The following is a 23,119-nucleotide window of genomic DNA, read 5'->3' as shown; positions in this document are numbered from 1 at the left end:
TCGTAGATCCGTATCAACTTTTGAGCGATTTCCGACAACCGGAAGTGGTACTTTTTCTACTTTGAATTTTTCAAAAGCCTATAACTTGAGTACTATTTCAGATAGATAAATGAAATTTCATACGTAAGTAAAAGATCTAATTCTCTACCTTCTATTAAATTTTGAGTCATTTCCGTTGACTGGAAGTAGTACTTTACGCTACTTCCGATTTCTCAAAAAACTAATGTAAATTTTAAAAGTAATAATAATATTGCGCACTATTATGCGCTTTTTTATTTCGCGTTCACTTGGTGTGCAATTAATTTGTCTACGAGATTTTATTCTATTTTTAAAACTTTAAGTATTTAAAATGGATTAAAAATCATGTCTATAGCCCGAGTTCCCATCCCCTGTTATTTTATATAAGAATATTCGAGAAAGTTTAGGGGAGATCACTCCCGGTTTATTTTAAATTAAGTTTACCACCAGTGTTCATTATTGCAGTGCGTTAAATCTGAACTTCTTACAAAACATGGCAAGCGACCAGCTTACAGTGAATGGGATCTCATTGAGTATGGTAAGACTAGTTTTAGATTATATAATTTTGTAAAACCTTAAGAAAAATCCTAATTTGGAATATTGAATGTGTAGTATTTAGATCTAGATTTTAGATTTAGCTTTTTCTTTTTACTCTTTAAAATACGTTTGTGTCAGTTAAGATTTTCATGGCGATGGGTAAAATACCAAACTCATAATTGCAAGGCGGTTAATTTTGTTTTTGTTAAAAGTATCTCACACGCATGATACTATAAATAACATAAATGAACTCACAATGACCCCAACACTGAGGCCACCACAATTTCAACTAGCAATCGCCCAAGCTATGACGTATGGTGATAATTAAAGTCAATGTGAACTCACGGTGAACCCTCGACCGTGTATGGATTTTTCTCTCGCCGACGATTACATACTATTTAATTGGAACTGTAATGCTTACTTATAATGTTTTTTTAACCTTTCTAATTAAAACACATTAATGAAAAAATAATAAGTAGATCTAGATCTAATACTAGTGTTTTCTAAACGTTTCTGTGTGTTTTGGTTATGTTTATAATAAAATATGCTCAACCAGCGGTGTGCGTGAAGCCCGCGAATAAAATTAAAATAGAGATTTACCGAATGTTTTCACTTGTGATCTGTAAACCTGATACTGTTGGGGTAAACTGAATTAAATTAAGGGGGTGAGAGCTAAACACTATTTTGTTGAAAAAGTATTAGCTTGCGTTTTTAACTTTATTGCATTGCAATATTTCTTGAAAATTAATTTAAAAACTAACAGACCAGAATTTTAGAAAAGCAACTGCAGGTGTATTTCTATTATCTTAAACTTTTAATCTACAAAAAAAAAATGCTCCTAGGAATGTTTTCAGAGAAATGTAACAGCCCCTTTTCTTATCAACTCTGACCTAATTAGTCCACCGATACTATAATTGGTCTAGATTACGCATTTTCTACTTTTTTATGTAATGGGAACAATATAATATTAGCTTACGATGTCATAATCAATAACATTACCCCGTTTCATTGTTCGTTGATAGATAAATCAGCGTGCAGGCCTACAATGTCCTAAAGAAAATTTCACCGTAGTCTTAAAAAAAAAGTAGTAAACTGGTAAAAAGGAATGTGCTTGCCTTGAATTATGATACAATAAACTGAATAATGTTGGCTTTGTGGTTCAGTATACCACTTGTAAATACTATAAAACCATTTATCACAAATGTAACTGGATTGTTATAAATTACTTATGTCACATAATGTAACTTAAAGCACTTCTGACATCAGTGTAACAGTTGCTGTGTTTAATCGATCTCTGTCGGTTCATCCAGAATATGGTGATACTTGAGCATATTCAATAAATTTAACATTTTGTATGAATAAGACCATAGACTTCTTCTTCTTCTTCGTTCTAATTTTAGTGTTGGAAGGGATCCCCCCTCCAACACATTTAAGGATACGTGTCAACTGCGACATTGAGGCAATTGACTCCGATTTCAGCCTGCTTTTCTTTTTGGATTTGCTTCCATAGCCTTTGTCCAACCAAGAACAAACTACAAGTTATGAGTTGTCTCTCATAGAAGAGTGACTAACGAGCCTCATCTGCCCGAGGGTTCGAACTCGAGACTTTTTGGTTAAGCAACTATGAGCTTTACCGACTCGAACACGCCGACCCCTTAGACCATAGACGAATCGTAACGTCTCCATACATCCGTTTCACTTATTCCGATATCTCTTATACATTCATCACACTAGGCCTTATGTATCACTCTTATATCACAGTGGTATTGCTTTTATGACCCCCATTCTTCCTCTACATTCCCCCTCTCTTCTTTTTCTGCATTTGTCAGAGAACACACATTGAAACACAAAGTCATGATTTTTCGCTCATCCAAACTTCTAGTGACCTAACTTTCAATTTACGTCCCTAGCAATTTACAAAACAAAAAATAATATAAAATATTTATTGTTAATGAAGAGAACACGATTTCAACACAAAGTTCAATTTGGAATTTTTTTTTTATCTTATTTTAACGTAAGTAAAATCGTTTGCACAGATCCATCCGAAGTACTTACACAGTAATTCTACCAGTCATCCGTGGGCACTTGGAGCGATGGCGGAGCTGATAGGTGAGTTTATTTTATTTAGAATTATAGGCTACTATATCTAACTAGCATGCTGTGACCTACTTAGGTCTTCTATTTTTACTATTTGATTTTACAATTATTTAATCGACCTTGAGTGGTCTGTGGTGCAATCCAGAGAAATTTTCCATCACGTTATGTGATGAAATTCAGCAATAATTGCGATTGGTTGATTCGTACTTTGGCGACTTCCTACCCAATAGTCTTTTGACTTTGAGGTGGACATCCCATAATTCTGGGATCATATAAATATCAGGAAGTTTCCTCTCTCGTGGCAGATGACCAGACATTTACCGAGAGAGAATGCCATGTACGGCGCCATGTTGTATTTACTAAGTTAAGCAGCATTTTTCCCTAATTACCTGTGCATTAAGTATTTTTCTGTGCCTCAATTTAATATCGTGTAGGTTTTGTTGATTACTTAAGTACCTAATCCAGTGTAGTAGTTTCATTGTGTTATTCTTCAACTCGTAATTTGGGTCTTTCATTGTTTGTATATTTCTAATATTTTACATAGAATCAAGAGTTTATTATTTGGACTTGCATACATATTAAAAAGTTGTAAATTGATTAAAAGTATTATTAGTTGCAGAAGGTCTTCGTGTTTTTACCCTAGATATTAGATACGAGTTCACGGAGAGTTTTTGTTGTCTGGTAATCTTTTAGTTTCGTAATTCATCAGTCTACAACCATCCAAAAGAATTCGGGTCGTGCGTTATCTTTACCAGTGGTAGAGAAGCGCCGTAATAATGCCTCTCCCTTGCGCTTTGCTGCTGTTCCAGAAGCAGAGTTTCTTCCAGGCATCTCTTCGGGGGGGTGGAGGGGGGCGGCAGAAAGTCTACCCCCCCCCCGAACTGGATGGATTTTATATAGTAAACATACACTTTTACTAGTGTCCGCCCCCCCCCCCCCCGAAAAATGTTGACCGCCCCCTCCCCCCCCCCCCCCCTCCCCAAATTATCAAGTGCCCCCCGGAGAAAAAAGTCTGGAAGAAACACTGTTCAGAAGATGGGCTGATGCAAAAATTTTAAGAGTATTTCATCAATGAGTAACCAATCCTGTATTTTTAGACGCGTGACTTTGTTTTCTACAACTGATTTATTTCAATGTAAATTATGGACAGGGTTAGGGATTTGAAGATTGCTAGGTGGAAAGAAAGTTTTATGTATTTGTATAATATGTATTGTGTAGTGGGGTAATTACAAAGGTTGAAACTGAGAGGAGGTAATTGATCTGCGATCTAATGGCCGAGTGGTGGTAGGAATGGATGACATATTCCGTTCTGGTAAAGCTTTTCACATTACGGATGAAATTAAGATTGAATTTTATTTGTTTGCTTACCTTAAGTTAGCTTTTAATATTATTGGCAATTCTGTGCTTATTATTTAACATTTAATACGTACTAGTGGCTTTTGTTTTTAAAGTAGATATAAATTAAGCTGTACGTGTACAATGATCTGTTACACGTTTTTTAAAAATATTTTTTCAGTGTTTTTCGTTTACGTTAAAGTTACGCTTTGCAAATGTTTGTTATTACGGGGTAAAAGCTATATACTGTTACATAATGCTATTACAATATTTTACTTTTGCATATTTTAAATGTATCATATGAGGTTGTTTCTAACCAGGAGAGGGAAAGTATATTAATTGTGCAACGAACAATAATATTGAGGAACGAAAGGTGATGTGTAGGTTAATTTTTAGAAACATTTTGAGAACAAACAAATCTATCTGCGTTAACATTTATAATTGGGCATGGCTATACGTGGTTGGAGCAAAGACTAGAAGATAACGGCTAGTACTAAAGAATTCTATTACTGTTAAATATGAAATGTTTTATAACCATAATGTAAAATATAAAATGTTAAACACTTTAAAAGTTAAAAAGTAATACTATTATTCATAAGGTATTGGCAAATTAAATTTTTTTCTACAAAAAATGTTTAACATATAAATTCGCTTAAATTTATATCGATCTATGTATTAAAATTTTCAGAAATAATATATAATATAAACGGCGAAGTAGTGTGTCAGTTATCGATTTAGGTTATAGAACCATTAAAGTATACAACACTTTCAGGCACTTTCGTTGGGATGTTCTTGTGCGTGGTGTATTTCTATATCGGTGCGAATTATTGTATCATCGCAAAGGATGAATTGTTTGAGATCTTTGTGTACTGAGTTTTCATGAAAATTTTAAGAAATTCTGCATCCATGGTTGCTTTGTACTGGTTTCATTTGTTATTATGGACGAGTTTCTTGTCTGATGTAGTTTCTCTTGCGATATGAGTGTGTTTTCGTTGGTTTATGTTGTGGTTTCTTGATTTTGGTTATGCTTGGGTCATCTTCGTTCCATTTTAATTTTGGGGGTTGTCTTGGGCACTGAATTAGTACTTTTGGGTGCCGTGATTTTACTTACTCACAGTGTCTTACCACAAGTTCAGGTGTAGATTCTATTTATGTAAGGACTTTAATTTTTTTATCGTCAGTGATTCCTCTTTTGCATACGTCAACAAACGAACGTGAATAAATATTAAATACACTCACATTTTTAAAACATACTAAACGGATCTATGCCAAATAATATTTGAATAAAAACTGTGCGGTGTCTTTATTATTGGAAATATATAATCAGCATGGATTAATTTTTATTACTGCCCTTTATTTATTATTTACACTTTACGTACTGTTTACTATTATTTTCAATCAATAACAGTTTAGAAGCCGCTCCTAAATGTCCTCTATATTTACTTCTACCTTTCGGATTGCGGACAAGCTGGGGTATTTTAGTCGTTCACTAAATTTAATCAGGCTCGTCCGCCGGCGCCACGGCGGGGTTCGATTTTGCGCCCTGAGCTATCCTGTGAGCGCAATGGTGCATACTTTCGTTTTAAAGAGTGCGCTATGCTGTAGGTAAAAAGGGTTATTATAGTCGTTCACTAAATTGAAACTTGGGCGTCCTACGTCGCCCAGACAGGGTGCTGTTTGGCGCCCTGGGCCTCCGCATGAGCGCTATGGCGCCTACGTCAGTTTTAGTTTTGAATAGTGCGATAGACTATGGATAAGAAGGGTTACTAGAGTCCTTCACTAAATGTAATCCTGGTCGTCCTCTGGCGCTCCAACAGAGTGCTATTTTGTGCCCCGAGCCTCCCCATGCACACTATGGCGCCTATCGTTCAAGTGAGTGCAGCAGATTATGGATAAGTTGGGTATTATACTCGTTTACTAAGTTGAATCAGACGGTATCGCTTCGCCCCGACAGTGTAAGATTTGGTGTCTCGTGCTAGACTATGCGTTTATGTTTGCATTTAAGTTTGTGTTTATGTTATGCGTTATTATTTAGGTTTGCGTTTAGGTTTGTGTTATTTTGCATTTGCTTTTGTGTTTGCATTGTGTTTGTGTTTTCTTTTAGTGTTGTGTTTGTGTATTGCGTTTGCGTTTGCGTTTTTGTTCTGTTCTGTTCCTAAGTTGGTAAATTAAAAAAAGAATCACCGTGGCAAAGCACGGGTATGCAGCTAGTATATTTATAACAATATTTTGAGGTTTGATTTTCTTAAAAATGTTAATTGACTAATATTGCTTACAGTGTGTACAATTCTATAAGTTTATTTGGAGAAACATCAGTAATTAGATGCATTTGATAGATAATTCTAAAGTACATAGCGAGGGGCGTATAGTAGAGTCAAAGTATTTATGCAGGTGACTGTCAATCAACTAAAAATGTTAACAGATTTAAAAAAAATAGATTTTCCTACTTGATAGAAATTTTACTTGACAAGTTGGATTATGCAGCCAATGTAAATGAATTTGTTTGTTAACAAACATAGTGGCTTTAGAAAAATCGACTTTATGTTATACTTACAGATAATGCCTATGACCCGGATGTTGGAGCAAAGAAGTTACAAATAGACAAAATGGAGCGAGATGGACAACTGTGTTTGACTTTCCAAGATGACGGAAATGGCATGGATTTTAAAAAACTTCATCAGTTGCTTAGGTATTTATGAAAGAAAACAAAATGTCTTACCAAAATACTTGTGACTTTTAGAAAGTACTGAAGAAAATAATATTGATTAAAAATTTTATTATTGAAAAGCATCTTACTACTTAAATAGTAGTTAACGATAACGAATTTTGTTAAGGTCAGTTTCAACGTACATAAAAAATATAGCATATAATGGATTCGTTTATAAATACAATGACATTTGACTTTGAAATATTAAGTAAGCCCTAATAACATTTGTTAAATATTTTAATGAAACCTCAACTTTTCCTGAATTTTCAGCTTTGGCTTTTGTGACAAGACAATCAGTGGCAGAACTTACTCACACAAACCTATTGGTCAGTATGGTAACGGCTTCAAGTCAGGAACGATGCGTTTAGGCAAGGACGTCATCGTGTTCACAAGGTGTGAGAAAAGTGCCAGTGTGGGGTTCCTGTCACAGACCTACCTACAGGGCATAAAGGCCGAATCTGTTCTGGTGCCTTTACTGGAATACCAAGTGCCAACACATATCCTTTTTGTGTCGTTTTACCCCGTGAATTTCCTATAATACATCTGTCTTTATACTACAACTGCCAAATATCCGCAAAGCTGAAATGCCAATAAAAAATAAATTCGGGAATCTTTGCTAATCAGCCAGATTTTGTAGTTCTTTTCAGAAAGTAAAGACTTTTTTTCTCATCATTCCTAATATGAAGTTTGATAAACTAAAATTCCCTTTTTTCGAATGCTAGGTTGAAACCATCAATACAACCTGATTATATACACAAGCATACATACACTCACATACAAAGATAACACATATTTTTCAAGAAATTAATTACTTATTACTACGTTATTTTAATACGTGATATATCATGAAAAGGATACATTTTGAGTTAGTTTTGTTTAATTTTAAATTATTTCTTTAACAAAACATCACTGAAACCAGTACCTCGTTCAGGTAGGAACCTGAACTTGGAGGCCATTCTAGAGTATTCTTTATACAAGTCTGAAGAAGATCTAGTTGCTGAACTAACAAAATTAAAAGCTGGGACGAAAATAGTTATATTTAATCTTAAAAAGTAAGACATTTTTAATATCAAAGAACAAATGCTACAAAATCATTTTAAGGGGATGCTGCATTGCATTTTTAAATATTTTTTTTCAAAGCTTTGTCCTATATGTAAATAAATTAAATCCATATAATGACGTTGGTTGGCACTGAAAATAAAGCATCATTTTAGATTCAAATGTGATTGTTATACAGGAATTAAACATTTTTATTATTACTTTTTTTTAAACTTGCTTCCTCTGCCGTAATCCTGTCTTATGTCTAAATTCAAACGGGCGAGCGAAATTTAATAATATTAGGAAGATACACATGCTTTTCTTTATAGTAATTTAAATAGTAGAGTAGTATAGCATATTTAAAGAAAAATATCAACATTGATATAAATAATGGCATATTGGAGCAGCTGGCACAAAGAAACAACGTAATTTGAGGCTGTGCTGACTGACTGCTGAGAGCAAAAGAGATAAAGCAGTCTCTAAGAGCAAAATCGTTTTTAAATCTCCCAAATGGTTAACAATAGCCTGCGAGAACCATAGAAGTGACTGCCACATACATAAGACTCTAATCAACTAAGCTTTTAGCGTTTTAACAAATCATCATCATCATCATCACTCCTTTATGGCCCATGGGGAGCAAAGAGCTGCAACCACCCATCTCCAGCGGACTCGGTTTTGGGCTGCTCCTCTAATCTGTGCCCATGAGAGCCCAGCTGTTTTTGCCTCTTCATCAACCGTTCTCTTCCATGTTTTCTTTGGCCGGCCCACCCTACTTTTCCCCTGGGGATTCCAGTCCAATGCATGTTTTGCGATGTTTTCTTTTTCTTTTCTTAACGTGTGTCCGATCCATCCCCATTTTCGGGCCTTAATATCTTTCTCTATTGGCTGTTACTTTAAAATTTGCCACAGGTCTTTGTTTGGTATTTTGTCTGGTATCTTATTTTGAGTATATGTCGTAGGCATTTGTTTACGAATGCCTGTAGCCTATCAGTATTTGTCTTCGTAACCCTCCAGGTCTCCGAGCCATAGAGTAGCACTGCCTTAACATTTGTGTTGAAAATCCCAATTTTGCTCCGGAGTGACAGGGCCGTGGACCTCCACATCGGGTGCAGCGAGTTGAAGGCACATCTAGCCTTGTTGATACGGCATTTTATGTCCTCGTCTGCTCCCCCGTCCTTATTGATCACGCTTCCCAGATATGTGAATGTGTTTGTTTCTCGTAAATCTTCTCCATTTAGCTGTATCGACAGGTCCTGGCTGTTATTGATTCTGAAGACCTCTGTTTTGTTTTTATTGATTTTTAGTCCAGTTTTGGAGGCTTCTTCAGACAGCCGATTTAGTTTGGCTTGCGTGTGTTGATGCTTATGAGATAGTAGGCAGATGTCATCGGCAAAATCAAGATCCTCCAACCTTTTTGTGAAACTCCACTGGATTCCTGTGTCCTTTCTTGTGGCCCTCAGCATGATCCAGTCGACTACCATCAAGAATATCATTGGCGATAGCATACATCCCTGTCTTACTCCCGTCGTCACCGTGAATGGTTTTGTTAGCTTTCCCTTGTGTATTACCTGACTGGTGGAGTCTTCATATAGTTTCTGTGTGTATTCTATGGGTATTCCATAGTGGCTCATTAACTTCCAGATAGCATCTCTATTCACACTGTCAAACGCCTTTTCGAAGTCGACAAAGGTCATGTATAAGGGGGATTGCCACTCAAGGGACTGTTCGATAATGATGCGCAGCGTGGCAATGTGGTCAGTACATGACCTGTCCTTACGAAAACCAGCCTGTTCCTGTCTCAGCTTTTTGTCCAAGGCATCTCTAAGTCTCTCTAGGATGATTCTTGTCAGAACCTTACTTGGAACTGAAAGAAGCAATATCCCTCTCCAGTTGTTACATTGTGTCAGGTCTCCCTTCTTTGGCAGTTTTATCAGGTATCCCAGTTTCCAGTCAGATGGGATTATCTCTTCTTCCCAAATCTGCTTAAGTAGAGGATGTAGTATGTCTGCTGATATGGCTGGGTCTGCTTTGAGTGCCTCTGGTGGGATGCTGTCCGAGCCGGCTGCTTTGCCATTTTTCATGTTTTTTATTGCTCTTATTGTTTTATCTTTGTGGGTGGATCTGTACACACATCTAGTAGGTGATTTGCAGGTGGTATATCCGGGATGTTTGATGAGAGAGGATGGTTTAAAATCTCATCAAAGTGCTGTACCCATCTGTCTCTCTGTTCTGTGTCACTTGTTAAGATATTTCCTACTTTATCCTTTACTGGTTTGTTGGGATTAATGTTCTTACCTGATAGTGTCCTGGTTACCTCATAGAGCCTCTTCATTTTTCCTTGTCGTGCCGCAGTTTCTGCCTCCTCTATCATCTCCTGTATGAACTGTCTTTTGTCTTCTTTTGCACTTTTCCTGACCATGCGATTTACTTCACAATAATGTGTTCTGAGGTTTATTTTCTCTTTTTCATCCTTACATTTGTTAATCTTCTGCTTTATCTCTTTTCTATCTTCAATTTTGGCCCATGTCTCTGTTGTGATCCATTCTTTTTGTTCATTTTTTCTTCTCCCCAATATGTCAGTGCATGTTGACTTCCATAGATCCTGTATTCCTAGCCATTTTTGCTCTACTGTTTCCTCTACTGTATCCTCTGCCAGGCTGGAGAGTGCTTCATACCTATTTTTTACTGCGCAGTTAAAGTCTTCCTTTATTTTTGACACCTAAGAAATGTTGTATTGAATTTAAAGTGCGGTTTATCAGCTCGATCCCTGTAGGATTTTAGTTTTAATTTTAGTATTGCAACCACGAGTTGGTGGTCTGAGGCTGCATCTGCACCTCTTTTCGCCCTAACATCCATTAAACTTCTTCTCCACTTTCTGGAAACTGTGATGTCATCAATTTGGTTTTTTGTTTTGCCATCGGGTGACTTCCAGGTGGTCTTATGTATATCTTTATGAGAGAAAATTGTCCCCCCTATAATTAGATCATTAAATGCGCAGAAATCAGCAAAGAGTTCCCCGTTTTCATTTATTGTGCCTATTCCATTTTTCCCCATTGTGAGCTCCCGTTCTTTATTTTCTGTTCCAACTTTGGCACTCATGTCTCCCATTACCATCTTTATATCTCTTTTTGGTGATTTGTCGATTTGAGCCTGCAGGGCGCTGTAGAAGTCCTCTTTCTCTTCATCTGTTGCAGCATTTGTGGGTGCATAGCACTGGATTAAAGTTGTTTTCCTTCCCTTGGCATTGAAACGAGCTGCTATGAGTCGTGGTGAGACTGGCTCCGATGCAATCAAAGCATTTGTTGCTTCTGGAGACATCATTATGGCTACACATTGCGTGTGTTCGTGATCTTCGTCCTCGTGGCCTGAATATATGACAGTCTCTCCCGAGACCAACCTAGTTTGGCCACTGCCGTTCCATCGTGTCTCACTTAATCCTAGGACTTTTAATTTATACCTCCTCATTTCTTTGGCGACCTGGGCTGATCTGCTGCTTTCATATAGGGTTCTGATGTTCCAGGTCCCTAATCTGGTTTTGGTCTTGGGCGTTAGGAGATTTGTCAGCAAACTAGCTTCCGTTAGGCTTTCACTAGTAGGCATCATGGGCTCATCTAGAGAGGAACCTCCTCGACCAAGTCGGTGTTGGATTTGTGTACTTGCAGTTTCTGTAGCGGTATATTTTTTTACGAGATAAGATTGCTAGCCTTATGTTTCAACCCCCAACCTGGAGGACCAGGGTGTTAGCTTTGGTCTGATCCCTACCCGCGCAGACCTTCCCAGCTTGGTTAAACCTACCAGGAGTTTACACTCCCGCTGGTATAGCTCTGGGGGTGGTCAGGATACACAAGCTGCCAAGCCACGACAAGGCTCTAACACCGGATGGCAGTTTTAACAAATATAAGGCGGTAATTTATAAAAATGTATATTGAATATTATTAAAAGCGACTTAACAATTTTTAAGTTCGCTCAAACAAAATAGCTATGGTTAATTGTTAAAATATTTAAAATAATGTCTTCAAACGACGTAATAATGTCCTTGGATATAATCTTTACGACAAAGTACACCTGACTATTACTCATGTCAATAATAATTCACTTTATTATTAAACAAGACTTAACAGAAGATACGAGCTAGACTTTGACTATGACCCATCTGACATCCGGTGCCCTCTAACTTACGTGAAGGAATCAGACACCAATGAGGAACGTCCTGTGGTGGTGAGCAGTGGCTACAGACGTTCGTTGAAGGTACGTGTACATATCCAGAATAAATAAATAAATATTTTTTTAAATCAATATATATATATATATATATATATATATATATATATATATATATATATATATATATATATAACTTGCTTAACATATTTGCTTTTGGAACTAGTCCTCGATATTGCTTCGTTGAGGAGGAGATACGACTTAAAGCTGCGGACACACATCCATCCATCCATCCATCCATCCATCCTTCCATCCATCCATCCATCCATCCATCCATCCATCCATCCATCCAGAAATAACGAATTAATTAATAATCGCAATTTTCAGTATGGAAATTGCGCTAAAAACTACTCAGTTTTAGAAAACAAGGCCACGCGTCTAAGAACAAAGTATTGGTATCGCATTGATGAAACTCTCTTAAAATATTGAGTCAGACTTTCTTCTTAGACAGCGGCACGTTAGTATATATATATATATATATATATATATATATATATATATATATATATATATATATATATATATATATATATATATATATACTGGTGGGTGGGTTGGTAGGTGGAGAGGTGGAGATGCATTTGTGGAATAGGTGAATAAGACTATTTCTAATTCAATCATAAGCTGTGAATGTGCATATATCAAACAAATCACCAAAATAACCTTTATCTATATATTTCTTGTGTAGGAGTATTACAGTATACTGTATCATCGCCCTAGTAGTACAAACATGGAAGTCTTTATTCGTGGTCGTTTAGTAAAGCTCAAACTTATGTCAAAAACCTTGAAAGAGAAAGAAAAGATATTTTACACACCGAAAAGTGAGGTAATGTCTTATTGTACAATAGTTTAATATTTTAGATAAATGATAAATAGGCTAAAAACATTTATCAGACAGTTTTCTGATTTCTTGTATGCGCAAGCTGCTTTTTTTTTTATTACATAACGAGGTGACTTTTAAATTACCTGATAAAAACATTTTTAATTTACCTAATTTAAAAAGGGATTGATATTACACAACCAGATAGTTCTGATCGGAAATGTCTCTTTTGTTAATCATTTAGGCCCAGATCATGTATGTTTACCATCTGCCAAAGTACCGATTTCACTACACATATTGGCTCGTGAAAATTAAAAAAAAACTGAACACAAATCATTTGCTTTTTTAGGGTAAACAAATAAGGATTTCTATCGGCTTTGCACCAGAGGATGACACGGAAGATTATGGCATGCTTTTATACCACAAAAACAGGCTGATTAAAGCTTATGAAAGAATCGGGTGTCAGAAACAGGTAACATATTACCATTCTCTGTTAGAATTATGCCAAATTTAGTTGCAAAGCTAGGCAGTAGAAGATGGATAAAAACTTGTGAAGTGTTCAACAATAACTGTTAAAATTTAAGGCAAATTAAATTTTGAATCTTGTTACTTAAAAAATATATTGATAATAATCTCCCAAGGCCAATGAGAAAGGTAAAGGTGTGATATTGGTCGCAGTGGTTGATTTTCTAACTCCTACTCACACCAAGCAAGATTTTATAATGGATGCTAAATACAAGTTAGTATTTTTATACCTTTGTTAAATTATGATATAGAAATAATCATGTTCTTCTTCTTCTTCGTTGTTAATTTTTAGTGTTGGAAGGGATCGAGCCTTATCTGCCAGAGGGTTTGAACTCGAGACTTTTTCGAATTTATTAACCATGAGCTTTTTGACCACGCCTCCAACACAAAGGTTATGCATCATTGAGGCCATTGACTCCGATTTCAGCCTGCTTTTCTTTTTGGATTTGCCTCCATAGCCTTTGTCCAACCAAGAACAAACTACAAGGCAGCAGTTGTTTAATTTTGGAGTTGTCTCTCCTAGAAGAGTGACTGTCCCAGCTAACGAGCCTCATCTGCCCGAGGGTTCGAACTCGAGACTTTTACCGACTAGACCACGCCGACCCCTAAAATAATCATGTAATCATTGTATTTTGTCGTCAACGGTAGGGCTTATACTATCGTTAAGATTTTTAAAAAAATGTCTTATCATTCATTTTGAACCAGGTTGTTGACATTCTTTTATTGTAGAGTTTTTTATTACCTTGTGACGAAATAAGTAATGATTCATCTATATAAAAACTTAATAATGACAGGAGTAAAATACTGATTATACCAGAGGAGTAGCGATGGGGTTAGGGGGTACATATGTCCCCGGGCGCCAACCCTAGGTGCGCCAAAAAGGGTTGGGAAAAAAATAAAAAGTACATTTTTGCTGCCGTTTTAAATTATAAACAGTCAAAGTCAAGAAATTTAACGGCTACGAGCCTTTATCGCCGACAAAATTCGGAAGGTGGAGGTGTAGCTATGAGATTTTGCGCCACGGGACGAACTATAAAATTGGCGCCCCAGCCCCCTCCCCGTTTATTCACATTTTTCTATTATATTAAATAAAGAAACAAATTTTAATTTTAATAAAATATTGTATCTAAAGAAGCAAATTTATAGCAATTATAGTACATGATCCACTCATTCAATGTCGTATACTGGTTGCAGAGGCGTAGCTACCCTTCCAGGCGCCCGGGGACAAGCTTTCATTTTGGCGCCCCCTTTGGGAGCAAATATTGGATTTGCACCCCCCCTCAAACTTTCGATTTGCACCCCCCCCCCAAACTTTAGATTTGCACCCCCCCCCCCACTCAAAACTGAAGCTAAAAACATTTTAATTTGTTTTTACAACCCATTTTGGCGCCCCCTAAGGTCGGCGCCCGGGGACATATGTACCCCCCTGCCCCCCCCCCCCCCCCATCGCTACGCCTCTGACTGGTTGACAGTCTACAAAAGATTAGCTCATTAATTACACAATCAAAATCTGTTTTTTCCAATGTTTCTCTTTCAACGCTAAGAAGAGCAAGATCACTGAGACGATCTTGACCCATTAACGCACGTAAATGAGACAAGTTTCAATTTGCTGAACGACTTTTCGCAGCTTGCAATGGAAGCTGCTATTGTTAATAAAAGTTGCAGTGAAATTCGCAGATTCGGAAATACGTCGCTTACATAAAACACAATAAAACAAGAAGACCCAAAGGAGTTTCTGGTAGAACTTCATTCCGGTTTCTGAGCAGCATTCTGCAATCTCTAATTCCTGTGTAAAGTTCATGACCATTGATATCCGTGTCGTAGAATTTTTCAAAATCTGTGCAATTTCGACAAAATTTATCGACATATGTGTAGGATAGAAGAGTCTTGACATCCAGCAGAAACCCAAATTTTGTGTTCAGGTCTTTTAGTCGTAAAAAACGTGATGACATCTGTTGAAGTCGATCAAATATGCCCTTCATAACGCGCACAATTTCTTCTTCTTATGAAAGTCCAGCTTCTCTTACCGGTTCTCAGGGCATCTTCTGACGTCATTTAATCCTTCTGTCCATCTCAATCCCTCAGGTTGTGCATTTTTTTCGGCGTTTTCAACAGCATCCTGGCTTAAATCATTACGAAGCCTGACAAATTCTTGATCCAAAGATTCAATATCATTCGCTGCTTCCTTGAAATTGATAGTAGGATCCTGTAAGCGCTTCTGTACATAAATGACATTCCAGAAATGTAATAAAACTATGAAGTTGAAATTCAATACGCACGTCTGTAACTGTTCTGCGCCACTTCTGGTTTCATGCGTCATAGTTGAGTCCTCCGATAATTTTTCTAGAAGCCCTACTAGATCATTCAGTTATTCATGGATAGCTTTAAGTAAAATCTAACATGTCTCTCAATATTTAATACATCGTACTTATTGAGTCTTATATATATATATATATATATATAATTGAAAATTTGTCCCCAGGCGCCGGTAGGGGTCGCTACATCTCTGGATAATACTATTCAACATGTTTATTTTTAGCTATGCTTTGATTGTAGGCCTATTATTGAAATATTTTACAGCAGTTTCGTTGGGGTTTTGGCAAAGAAGGTGAACGATTTTTGGAAAAAGAGAAGAGAGAACTCAGATCCCGTAAAAGCGTAAGTCGATATATTTTTTATTTAATAATTATTAATTAAAAGTTTAAAAGAATATTAAGTAGCATTTCTCTTTCAATATTACTTAGTTTTCATGCATTACTGAAATCTCTAACCATTGTGAATTAACATATTAAAGCAAAATATTTTATGAAGAAACGAGAGTGGATTTTTTTCTTAATGTACACATCACAATTTTTAGCATCAGTTATATGGTTTTTGTCTTTGCGTATTTTGATATTATTATGATGCCGAATTACTACACTTAAGAGAATCTTTTAAATCCTTATTGTCCTTTCTTTAAGGAGTTATAAAATCTAGTGCTCACTGACGTATTTGAACAACTACTTTGTTTGGTACTTGTCATTAAGTACTGCTCCATTTAGTGTAGAATATTTTAGATCCTTTTAGAACGAAAACTCAAATGTTATGATTGAAATTATTTTAAATCTACAGAAGTTTTTATTGTGGATGCTTCTACCAGCAATATATTGCATTGTGATGATTCATTAGGCACCAGTATGTAGGTTTTAGGGGTGGGGGTGGGGGGGGGGGCGGCGACGAGTTTACAAAAAGGCGCCAGCTTCCTAATATATCATATATATATATATATATATATATATATATATATATATATATATATATATATATATATATATATATATATATATATATATATAATATGGTCATGTGTGTTCGTGACTTTGTTTTTTAATTTCTAATCAAATGAACTGCTATCAATAGTCCTGCTAACCCTTATGATTCACATTAGTATTAATAAGGTTTTATTTTAATTAATGGTGTCAAATATGCCACACATTTTGAAAAACCTTTAATGTATGGGCTAACAAAAAACTAGGCAGTCAGAAGCAAAGGAGGGAAGACATCATTAGACGTGTTTAACACTGGGATATGAATGGAGGAAGAAGATTAAACGGACACTTCTGGTGCACGAACGATCAAAAACAAAAAGACAGATAGGTAGACAGCAGAGTGTATTAAAGTGACAGTCGTTTTTTTGGAATGTGCTAAATATCTTTCTATGGCGAGGAGATTCAAGCAACTGGAATGCAAATCGGACAGATAGTAATGAGTCGGAGACGGCGTGGTTAGATGATAGAGCTCGGAAACATAAAAACTCAACTTCATCTGCCCCATGTGTCTTAGGTACAAATGGAGAAAGATGACTATGAATAATGAGTCGGGATTCTGCAAAGACAACGTATTATTATCAACCCGACAATGATTTTTTTTGACAACTTACTAGTTAAATCATGGTAGACATATTTCGACTCACACTTCAGCATTAATATCGATTTGAAAAATGTGAAAAAGATTGAGTACTGGAAGTTTTGAAAACTAAAAAATAGTTAACCATATCAAGTTTTAAAGACAGTAGATCTATATCATGCATTGAAAATCTTTCACCAAAAGCTAACTCGTTCAGACAGAGCAGATACATGTGTCAAGATTTGTCTGAGCTAGACTCGGACTATTTTGGTGACACTCATCACTTCTATCCCACATCCAATAGCAAGTAAAAAGTGTGGTAAATGTGTCAGTTGTGTCGTAAATAGGCGGCTTCTTTGACCAACAGTTTAATACACTCTCCAACCACTAGATAGGCGCCTTCATTAAACAACATCAAGTACAGACACAGACCACGAGAGAGGCTCATTCGTTAACTAACAGTTAGTACCGACGCCAACTACATTTTACATTCATTAATTTAGGTACTAATCACTAACACCCCATGCTTGTTTTAATCAATTTTTTATTTCCCGAAAACGGCGCCTTTCTCCCACAAATGCTCTTAGAGGGCTACTACTCCCCCTTGCACTCCCCATGAATACGCCACAGATAGGTACCCAACAGTTTGGGCTGCTATAACAGCAAACATAATGTTTGTTTTGAGTGCTTCTGTTGGTTTAAATTTAATGGGATATTTAAATTACTTTTTTCAATATTTAAAGATTTAAGACGACTATTCATTTGACGCAACCCTTCTCCGCACAAACAAAATTTCGCATAACGCATTTTACGAATTGGGGGGGGGGGGGGGAGGGGGTAGCTGTTATTTCGTGGATGTTCGAGATTTCAGATGTAGTCCAGTTGCAGTGAGTCAACTATTTAAACAAATTGTGGTGGTTTGATAAAAGTTTGGGATTAAAACATTATTCACAAGATTGATATATTCCATTTTCTAGCATTCATATTGGCTCTAAACAAATTTTGTGAAGACTAGCTGACCTCATGTATCGTTACTACAATAGTTTATTGCATTTAATAATAATATATTTTTATTTTACATGACTAACTTATTACTTAGATTGAAATTTAAATACTATATGAGTTGTCACAGAAGATGCTAGTACATACTAAAACTGAAACAAGTAGGTCTATTTTAAATGCGTTAAAGTTAAGTTACAAAATTTGACGATCAAACCACCCACAACAGTTTTTAAATGCGCACAATCTTGTCTTTATTACAAAGGCCCCGTACTCCATCCAAACGCCCTGCTGGATCGGCCAAAGCTGCAGACAACTCTCATGTTTTGCTCGAAGCCACCAGCGTCCACCATGATCGTGGCAGTCCCGTGGAAATGTTGGAGCCGTTACGGGAGTCAGCTGACATGTATGAACACACACGTATATCTTCATTTCAAATTTCTCGCTGTTTTTTGTATTGCTTCTAACCAATAAACTTTATCTTTTTAACAGCTGTCATTTTTTTTTACAATTAAACTTTTTTTTTCAGAACCATAATCAAGACAGAGCTGAATGAAAGTGAAACAAGGTAGAAGGAATGTGAAACTATCACTTTCTCTTTAAACTTTTTTCAGCATTTGTGTAATGTTTTTTTATGCTTCTATATGCAATGTTGATAATAATATTTTGCTGAGGTTTGTCCATATAGTTATAATTTATGTTCTAATTTGATTGAACGAGTTTGTGTCACAAATCCAACTATTAGAAATCTTTATGCCAGAATATTTTTTTTAAAAATAAAATATTCGTGATACCATAGAGTTGCGAGGACGGCGTGGTCAATTTGTAGAACATACGACTGCTAGCCTATAAAATCCCGTATTTGAATCCTGGTCAAGACCGTAGAACGTGCCTAGGCCCACCCATCTCTGATAGTTACCAGAGTTACGTTAATGAAAGTAATGACAGCTGGGTGTAATGCTGACCACAATATCACTTTATATGCCGAAGACACGGAGGCAGATGAACTCTAATTTATTTGCACCATTGACCGTCAAATACGAAAGAGAGCTTTAATTTTTTACTATTAGAAATGGAGCCAAATTTTTAAAAGCTAAGCTGTGACATATTTATTAAAGTTGTCAGAAATTTTTCCCACTTCAACTTCTAGAGAATACCCGGATGATACAATCATAATATCGGACGATGATGATGAAGATAGTCGGGATACTCTCCCACCAGAAGCTCTTCAGACAACAACAGTAGAGCCAGGTCCATCAGTAGCAAATAATACTAACATTCCAATAGAAGATTTATCAACAGAGCAGGTTGCGGAACAATTCGCTTTAAACATTGACACCTCACCAAGTGAAAGTTTAAGTGGTCAAGCTTTAGAGGTGTCCACAGCAAACCCTACAAACACACCAAGTGAAAATTTAAGTGGTCAAGATTTAGGGGTATCCACGGCAAACCCTACAAACACACCAAGTGTAAGTTTAAGAGGTCAAGCTTTAGAGGTGCCCATAGCAAACCCTACAAACATACCAAGTGAAAATTTAAGTGGTCAAGATTTAGGGGTTTCCACGGCAAACCCTACAAACATACCAAGTGAAAATTTAAGTGGTCAAGCTTTAGGGGTGTTCATAGCAAACCCTACAAACATACCAAGTGAAAATTTAAGTGGTCAAGATTTAGGGGTGCCCACAGCAAACCTTGCAAACACACCAAGTGAAAGTTTAAGTGGTCAAGCTTTAGGGGTTCCCACAGAAAACCCTACAAACACACCAAGTGAAAATGTAAGTGGCCAAGATTTAGGGGTATCCACGGCAAACCCTACAAACATACCAAGTGAAAATTTAAGAGGTCAAGCTTTAGGGGTGCCCACAGAAAACCCTACAGACACACTCAGTGATCATGTAAGTGAACGTTCCATCGAGCTACACCCAGCAAGCTCTAGTAACACACCTACAGAAAATTTAAATGTGTCTCCTTCTGAGCTGAGAAGATCTTCCAGAACTCAAAAGAAGCGACAACGTTCTGCGGATTCAGAAGAAAATGACATCGGAGCGAAAACAAGTGAAGATGAAACTCCGATGGCGAAAAAAAGATCAGTAAACACGAGAAAACCCATGCGCTCTAAAAAAGCGTTGAGAATAAAGATTGTGAAAAAGTCTAAGACGCCCAATCTAAAAGCACACAAGTCAAAAGCTGCAACTATAACAGCCAAGCATATACGTCTAAGATCCAGACGCGCAGCAAAGAACTACAGACCCAACCGCAATCTGTCAGCCACTCAACAAGGTACATTAAAATACGTTCATATCTACGTTTTGGTGCTGTCTTAACTTTTGTATATTACCTCAGATGCCATACAATCTAAATTGCATCAATTCTTATAGTTTTATCAAAGTATTAATTATTCTTTTAAATATTTAATAATAAATGTCGATTTGTATTATTAAATTGATTAAAATAAATTTGATGTAAAAAATTTAAAAATTACAAGTCAAAGTTGCTCTGTAGTGTAATTAAATACTATATAAAAGTGGAAAATTAGTTAAGAAAAAAAGAAAAATCCTAAAGAAATCATTATAAAAGCAGTTTGCTGAACAAAGCTATTATCAATAAACCAATAAGGTCTAAATTATTTCAATCATTTAAAACTTACTGGTGCTGAATATTTTGAAAAGAGTTATTAAAAATGTTTAAATTGAAATGTTCCGTATATGATTGTTCAGTGTTCTTGTCATGTGATGATCATGTTTTTAAAATTGTTTTCCTCATGATACATCTCCAGCCACTCCTCCAGCTGAGAAAAATGACGCGGAGGTCCAAACAGATGAAACGACTTCATCAAAGACAACCCCCTTCCACTACAAAGTGTTCAGGTTTTTAAGGTGTTTTCATCAGCCTGAATTACCTGCTAATGTTTGTATTGATGACGTTGAAAACTTTATCTGTGAGCAGAACGAAAAATTTATGACGACTAACTCTTCGCTAAATTGATTTTGGGCCGACGGATCAATTGTCCTATTCAATATTTTCATTAAAAATGTTCACTTAATACATCAATTCTTTAAAAAGAAACTTGTGTGCATTTTAAAAGCTTGTTATTATTAACGTTTTTGTACTATCATTGACTACATTTCATTGAATTCTGATTTAAATTTAATGAATTTGTTTAATTTTTGAAAACTATTACTGTATACATGTATCTTTCCTTGATTGTTAAATAATATATTGTTAGTAGAATATTCTTGTTTGGTCACCACTCATATTATTGTCTTTTGAAAACAAATAAAAAGACCAGCCAAAACGATTGACAGATTTTTGGCCGAATATCTACCTTCTATATACTACTAAGACTAAAGTTTGTTTACATGTTTGAATATTTATATTGTTGTTGTTGTTGTTTTCTTTTTTTTTTTCATTTGGTTACAGAAGAGAATCTTCACTATGTGTAGAGCTGTAAAGAAGTATTTAGGTAGAGAAAAAATTTTGTTTTAGACAGACTGTTAATCAAAAATTAATTTAAAGACTTTAATTAATTTATTGATATATTCATTGGTAGATTAACCACATTAATTATGAAAGTTCAGAACAATGACTTTACTTAAAGTGACGTCACATGATTTATTTACTTTTTATAACAATAATGGCAGCTTCCATCGAAGATTTAGTTTCCCATTCAAAAAAAAAAAGAAGTAGTGTTGTTTTCTGAATGACAAATGAACTCAAGGCAAACGATCTCAGACAAACTATCCCCGACAAAATATCTGACGGACAAATGATCATAAGACAAATGATCTCAAAGATAAATGATCTCACGGACAAAAGATATCAGCACAAAAGATAACAGCACAATTGATATCACGGACAAGTGGTGATCTCAGACAAAAATATCTCACAGCAAAATATGTATAGTATTTGAGATTATTTTAGTCGATTTTAACATTTTAAAATATCGCTGTCTTTAAGATTTTACTTACATTATTTACACAAAATAAATGTGAGAAAATGTTTGTCGCATAGTTTTATCGCGTTACACAAAATATATTAAAATTGCAATTACAAATGTAATGTTTATAGATTCAAACTAAGTTCCGATACAGTGTAGGTGGGCTTGCCGATCATGAGACAATCCTACCACCTTAGGTGGACGAAACTAGATTAAATGGGATTTCTAATCTATTGACGAAAGGTCAATGAAAACACACCCTTAGTGGACAATTCAATTAGCATCTAAAGTCAATAGTTAAATTTCGGTCACACCCTAGTGATCAGTTGACACATAATTGTTTAACGACATCAGTCATTGATGAGCTAAAAACTATTAGTGCTGATTACTCAGCTGTGCCTTCTTTATTTAAATCGCAGATGGCATTTGTACTGTTTTTTAAGTCAGATTTACACTGGACAACAGCCAGCGTTGATGATGCAAAAAACACCAATTTTATATTTCCGAACCTGTAGACCTAAACTTCCTTTTTAAAAACTATTTCTCGTGTTTTGACATCAATGTGGTTAATTTAATGAAATTATTTTATTTGTCGTTTGTATTTTGATGTCATATATTTTCATAAAAATTGTTTTTTTAAAGTAAGTTTATACCGTCTTTTATTGGTTTGTTTATTAAGTTCAAGTAATTCATGTATAATATCTAACAATAATTATGTGTAAAAAATAAATAAAACCCATTTGACATTCTATAAAAAAATATTTAAAGTCGACTGAGATTATTTGTCCTGTCACCATATATATGTAAGTTTGTATATATAGTCCAATATATAAATTAAGTGTCATTTTAATACTCTGTATTCGAGTGCTTTTCTTGTTTTCCCGTCAACTACACGATGATAAAATCAGGTTTTCCAGACAGGCGAGCTGGCCACACAGTTAAGGTAATGATACACTATCAAAATCTTGTCCTATAAACCAGTGGCGTAGGCAGGGGGGGG

The 23,119-nt window shown here is 35.7% G+C and overlaps 1 protein-coding gene across 2 annotated transcripts; it reads left to right on the top strand.

Moving 5' to 3' along the window:
* The first annotated feature begins 457 nt into the window (after nt 1–457).
* Nucleotides 458–21,563, top strand: LOC131937027 (MORC family CW-type zinc finger protein 3). Of its 2 annotated transcripts, none has more exons than XM_059294207.1 (14): nt 458–556; nt 2,592–2,664; nt 6,544–6,676; nt 6,965–7,191; nt 7,605–7,746; nt 11,845–11,980; nt 12,642–12,779; nt 13,123–13,245; nt 13,415–13,512; nt 15,882–15,956; nt 18,448–18,588; nt 18,712–18,750; nt 19,333–20,462; nt 20,959–21,563. In XM_059294207.1, exons 1-14 carry the CDS (start codon nt 512–514, stop codon nt 21,165–21,167), a joined length of 2,709 nt encoding a protein of 902 aa, XP_059150190.1. In that variant the 5' UTR covers nt 458–511; the 3' UTR covers nt 21,168–21,563. The 2 variants fall into 2 exon arrangements, with proteins under 2 accessions (XP_059150190.1, XP_059150189.1); XM_059294206.1 differs by having other exon boundaries at nt 15,879–15,956.
* The last annotated feature ends 1,556 nt before the right edge of the window (nt 21,564–23,119 follow it).

The sequence above is a fragment of the Physella acuta genome, unplaced genomic scaffold, assembly GCF_028476545.2.
Source record: "Physella acuta isolate Inbredline_101_S28 unplaced genomic scaffold, ASM2847654v3 ptg000197l, whole genome shotgun sequence".
Classification (NCBI taxonomy): domain Eukaryota; kingdom Metazoa; phylum Mollusca; class Gastropoda; family Physidae; genus Physella; species Physella acuta.
The sequence above is the reverse complement of the archived record's forward strand: the minus strand, read 5'-3'. Positions and strand labels throughout refer to the sequence as shown.